General features: G+C 51.0%; 1 protein-coding gene across 1 annotated transcript; it reads right to left on the bottom strand.

Moving 5' to 3' along the window:
• Positions 1–1,599: 1,599 nt before the first annotated feature.
• On the bottom strand, positions 1,600–3,163 carry LOC137834264 (uncharacterized). The gene is made up of 3 exons (XM_068642326.1): positions 3,055–3,163; positions 2,107–2,937; positions 1,600–2,027 (listed from the first exon to the last, which is right to left on the bottom strand). Exons 1-3 carry the CDS (start codon positions 3,161–3,163, stop codon positions 1,600–1,602), a joined length of 1,368 nt encoding a protein of 455 aa, XP_068498427.1.
• Positions 3,164–5,884: the final 2,721 nt, after the last annotated feature.

The following is a 5,884-nucleotide window of genomic DNA, read 5'->3' as shown; positions in this document are numbered from 1 at the left end:
AAGCTTCTATGTTTGCATGCTTATGGCTTCGAGAGTTTTAGAAAAAAGGCCTTATTACTCGTATGTGATCTAGGGCAACAGTAAAATCGTATTGCATGCTCTCAGTTAAAAGTTTTAAAGTCCCCATCGTTTTTCGGCGATCGGAGGCACCAACAATGATTAAAGACCTCAACGCCCTCGCACGTCTTGAGGCGAGAAAGAGATAATGTCCTCCTCGACTTTGTGCGAGTGCAGGCGAGAACAGATTAAAGGACCTCTCTGCACCAGCAGATAGAGGCAAGATTAAAAGTCCTCAGTGCATCCAGGGGGGTGGAGATGTACACCCTGGGCAAGTTGAGGCACCAGATAAAGTCCTTCTCACCTTAGAGTGAGTTCAGGCAAGAAAAATTTCTTCTCACTTTAGAGTGAGTTCAAGCAAGATAAAGTCCTTCTCACCTTAGAGTGAGTTCAGGCAAGAAAAAGTCCTTCTCACCGAGTGAGTTCAGGCAAGATGAGCTGAAAAGTCAGGGGTGTTTGTGACCTTAAGCGGTGGGAAGGGAAAGAAAATGCCTTTCCCCCTTTAAGTGAAACATCAATATTGACCCAGTAAGACCAGATCATTGGTCCGAAACTCAGGGAGGTAGAGGAGGATCCGAAAGGCGCCTCTACCCCCAGATGAGGGAACAATGATCAGGTCATGAAAAGAAGAAAGGTAACATCGCCAGAACCTTATGGCGTGAAAGTTGAAACAGTGAAGGGGTTGTGCGGTGGGTACCAGATCCGAAGAGTCCCGGGCGATGACAGAAGTAGGGAGGATTTCACTTGGCAGATCAGGTAAACTGTATTTTAATACTAGTTTGAGTCAGAACCTGCTGCCTAGTAAGTGATTTTATGTTAAGATTTGTTGCCTTAAGTTCACAAGTTTTATTGAACGTCATCGCCGAAGAGTTGATAGTTGCTCAAGTTTACTTTGAGTTAACAGTTTGCCAAGTTTGTTATAAGGTTAAACAGTTTGCTCGAGTTAAAAGCGGTACATGGAGGGTCAAGTTCCAGTATTGTTGAGTTCACGCAGTTGAGCAAATTTCGCCAAACAAGGTATCACCTCTGACGATCGATGTCCTCTATGCACTTAGCGCTAGAGCGACAAAGAAGCAAAGTGAAGTATGAAGAACGATGATTGATGAGTTGTCGGTGGGTACGCTGCCCGAAGAACGATGACTGATGAGTCGTTGGTGGGTACGCTGCTTGAAGAACGACGACCGATCAGTCTTGCCTTGTCGGAGGAAACTTTTCCAAACAAATTCTTACACAACAAGCTGAGGCAGACAGACTACGCCTAGTCAGTCGTCCAGTACAAAGCTATGCACAAGAACCGTTAAATACAAAGCTAAGGGAGTAGCTAGTCGTGATCAAGTAGAGGCCAAGATCAAAGAGTACAAGATCGCGCTAAACCTAAGTTAGCTAACAGTTAGTCGTGTGCAAAGAGAAAGACAAAGCTTAAGAAAATGCGAAGAGAAAGATATGCGGCTGAAACTAGTGTATATTACGCAACAAAGTTTATACAAGTTCCAAGTGCAACAAATTGTGCAGAAGTGTAAAATTACAAAAAAGAGAAAGAGCTCAAGGAGGAGGGATGAGTTTTCCATCTACCACTTCGTGATAGATGCTGAACTGGGAGAGGTCCAGATCCGGAAGAACGCATTTGATCTGCTCGAGTGCCAGCTCGAACCCATCAGCAAGGGCTTCAGCGCCCACGCCCATAAGGTCAGCGTTCTCCACTTCGAGCTTTTGCTTGGAGGCCTCCGCAGCATTCTTCTCGGTGGTAAGGGAAGCAATGGAAGAAGCAGCTTCTTCCAATTGGCCCTTTGCCTCAGACAGCTTGCTCACCGCCTCCTCAAGCTTCTTCTCCCCAGTAGTGGCCGTTTCCCTGGCAGACTCGAGATCCCCCGCCAGTTGTGAGTTCAGTTTGCGTAGGGAGGAAGTCTCGGCCTCCAGGTGGGTCACCTTGCCCCGCAACTCCACCACCTCGCAGTCCAAGACATTGATGGCTTGCCCCCATCAAGATCTCAGTCTTGATGGTCTCTTGGACCTGCGCTAGGTACTCTCCCCTGGTTTTCTCCACCATACCCCTCATCAGCTCTACGGATCCTTGGGCAGCCTCAAAGTCACTTTGCAGTGACTCCTTGTCATGCTCGAGCTCCTTGATCCTTTTCTCCATGATTAGCTGCTTGCGGTGCTGGGTGGAAAACTCCAGGGAAAGCACTATCTGCTTCGCCAGGTGCATGTCCACCTCCTCCCTGTTCCACTCAATGAGCTCCCGGCTGCGAATGAGCTGTCGAACCAGAGCAATGACTCGGCTGAAGTTCTCATTGGTTGCTCCAGAGCCGCTTGGTCGAGAGCTAGCCCCGCCATCTTTAGCGGTAGCGGCGGAGGTTGGCAGTGGTGGTGGCGACACGAGAGGTCCCGCGAGATCCCCCGAGCGAGTAGAATCGCCCCCAGCAGGTGGAGTGGATTGACCAAGTGGTTGGCCTGCTGGGGGAGGAGATGGCGATCGAGGAATTGGGGATGGCAGTTGTTGGGGAGAGGGAAAGAATGTTGGCACTGGGGCAGGTTGAATAGAGGGGGGCGAGGGCGAATCTTCCTCTATCTCCACTACCTCAATCTCCCCAGGCTGAAGAGATGAAGCCCCCCCAACCGCTGGAAGCTTCCTCTTGCGGTGTACGAGAGGAGAGCCAGAGCTCTCCTCTTCGGTTGAAGGAGCAGGAGCAGCAGATGAAGGAAAGGCCTTCACCAGCTTCCTTCTTTTCCTTCCTGGCTCGGGGCCTTCAGCTGGCGCGACCGAGAGAGGAGGAGCTGCGATAGGATCGGTGGTGGAAGAAGAGGAGCCAGTCCCTTTGGCCCCCTGGAGTCTGGCAAGCTCCAGCAAAGCTTTCCTCCTTTCCTTCCCTGACATCGTATCTACATCGAAGGGAAAAAGAAGAGTTAGATGGCATAGTTATGCAAGTGAGTCAAAATGTATGCAAGCATGCATGAGGATGTGCAGGTATCCTAGGAGGTGAAAGAAGAAGAGCCTACCTATGTATTTTTTCAAAGCCAACACATCAAACTCATGTTTGATGAGAAGAGCAGAGTTGTACTTGGCCCCAAGGAACATCCCACATAACTCGCGCTCGTAGAGGGCCATGGCTTCGAGGTCCCGGGGTTTCTTGAACTCAACCCCAGGAACCCAGTAGAGGGGGTACCCCTCGAGCAAGGTTGGACTTTGTGGGGTGGCAGATATCATGTAGAACCTGCCTTTCCAATCTTTGAAGGATTACTGATACAGGCCCAAGAGTACCCGTCCAGCAACCCCATTCAGACTAACCCAGGACCTGTCCCCAGGGTTCTTCGCCTCGAAGAAGTAGAGGAACACATCCACGGAGGCGTTATGCCCGAAGTAATTCCAGAGAATTTCAAATGCCCGGATGAAAGCCCAGGCATTTGGATGGAGTTGGCAGGGTGCGACGTTCAGCTCCATCATCACCTCCTTCTCGAAAAAGGTGAAGGGCAGGCGCAACTTCAACCTCTTGAAGATGGCGGAGTAGACGAAGGTGAAGGGCACCCCATTGGTGGCCCTATCGTCCGCGCAGATGGGCATCCCTCGAGGAGGAATGCAGACGCGGATGTTGAAGTCATTTTCCCGATCGATGGCGCAAGAGGGCTCATCCGGGTCGCTGCTCAGGAAGGATTTTAGGTGCCCCTATGGCAATAAGGTAGAGGTTTCGGCGAGCAACGCCAGGGGAGCCCAGTCATAGACCCTGGCGTTGTCGTGGTAGGAGGTTGCAACGGGTGGTGGTGGAGCTGGAGCACTTGCGGAAGGCTGTTCACCAGAAGACGAGGCGATGATTCGAGCGGTTTGTTTCAAGCGAGCCATTGATAGATAGCTGCAGTGGAGGAAAAGTGAAAAGTCAGAATGAATGGAAGGAGAGGGAATGATGAATAGTTCGGTGAAAAACAGAGGAGGGGAAGGAGAAAGAAAGGTCCAGGTGGGAAGAGGAAGAGGGAGAAGCAGAGAGCGGGAGTGAAGAATGCGAAAACCCTAGCGTGGGTCGAGAAGAGGAAAAATGGAGAAGATGGATGCATGATGGTGAAAGGGACGAATGCAATCGATGAAAAGAACCTGAATGGACCAAGAAAGAAGAAAAACCATACCTATGAATGATCGCGAAAGTTCTGAAGGTAGAAAGCTGGAAGAAAGGTGGAAGCGCAGAGAGGGGATTCGCAGAGAGTTTGGGAGTTGATTGAAGAAGATGAAGAAACAGTAAAGGCGCGCGCCTATTTGAAAAGAAGGGAAGCGCTAGCGACACTCCACGCTGACCGTTGATGCGCCCACGTTTCGCGAGATTAAGGGAGGTAGTCGTAACGTTAAAGGGCAGCACGTGAGGTAGCACGTGATGTGGCCCCACTTGCCACGTGAACCGAGGGCGCGACCACTTAGTCTCTTCGCTGAGAACGAGTTCACAGCTCGAGAGTGAGGGGCTTGTGATCCGGTCGGTCATCGGTAGTTGATGACGTCAACAGAAGATAATCACGTGGGCCACTCGTAGGGTGACACGTGGACCGGTTGACAGAGAGATCAGGGAGCAGATCACCTAGAACGGTGATCGGAGGTCATCCAAAGAGGTGATCGGCGGTCAGTAGCCAAGTGGCCACCGACAGATCAGTCGGCAGAGAAGTCAGGGGACAGATCACCCAGAACGGTGATCGGTGGTCAGTAACCAAGCGGTCACCGACAGATCAGTTCCCAGATGAACACCTGGGGGCAGAACGCGAGAAGCAATAGAGCACCGATCAGTCATCGAGTGCATGGTCATCGGGGTCTCATGTTACACGCAGTTAAGCTGGGACTGAGGTTCCCAGCGAGAGCGTTACGCACGGACCTCGCATGAACATGTCTCAGAGAATCGTGCATGAGAGTGGCCTGAGGGAGCTAGCAAACCGATCAGTGATTGGCGACTCCCTCAACCCATTACGTGCATGACATCGTGAAGGGGAAATCGTTTGCGCAGAGAGCAATGCTTGGTGAGTGTGCCTAGACCAGCCACACCTGGCGTTCTCCTGAGAGTATGCGATTTACCCAGATAAAAGGAATGCGCTAAGTTACTCCGCAAGGGAATAACTTAGACACACAGAGAGAAGCGCTAGAGCCCTTCAAGTAGTGACACGTGTGTGGTTAGTTGCATGCCTCCACGTGTCATCATCTGAGAGGGGCGCGGTCCAGACAAAGGTGCACTCCGTGCCGTTAAAGGTACAGACAAGCGCAGACACGCGCGGACACTCACGTTTTACTGATTCTGGAGGTACGTTGCCACAGAAAAGCGCAACAGGGTTCTGACACATGCTAGAGAGGCATAACAGAATTCTGTTAGGCGCAGATACAGAAGGAGGCATAAAAGAGAATCAGAGTGAGATTCAACGGAGGTTTTTTCTACACACGTTACTACACAGTTTTTCTTATTGGTGGTTCTGTGATCTAACTTGATCGTCGGAGTGCAAACGGCCGCTAGAGGCGCCGTCTGTGTGTTTTGCAGGTCGCGTTTGGAGATCCTAGAGAAGGTTCTGAGGGTGATTTTGCAGATAACACAATCGCGTAGACGGGGTAGGGAGAGAGCTACGAAGCGATTCCTCCGCGCTCGAGTTGTCGGCAGGATCATTTGGCGCCCACCGTGGGGCACGTATAAAACGTGATTCCCAACCATAGTTTGTGTTTGTGGTGCTTCGAGTGTTTTCCGTTCAGCTGCTTGCTATCGCAGTTGACTCCTGGAGTTTTGTTTGGAGTTCTTTGAGCTGCTGAGTTTGCTGAGGAAGGAGGAGGACAACGCGCTCCAGTTCAGTTGCGCCATCAACCGACGAAGATGCTATGTCC

Source organism: Phaseolus vulgaris, chromosome 5 (assembly GCF_000499845.2).
Source record: "Phaseolus vulgaris cultivar G19833 chromosome 5, P. vulgaris v2.0, whole genome shotgun sequence".
Taxonomy (NCBI): Eukaryota; Viridiplantae; Streptophyta; class Magnoliopsida; order Fabales; family Fabaceae; genus Phaseolus; species Phaseolus vulgaris.
Note: the sequence above shows the minus strand (reverse complement) of the source record. Positions and strands in the feature narration are given on the sequence as shown.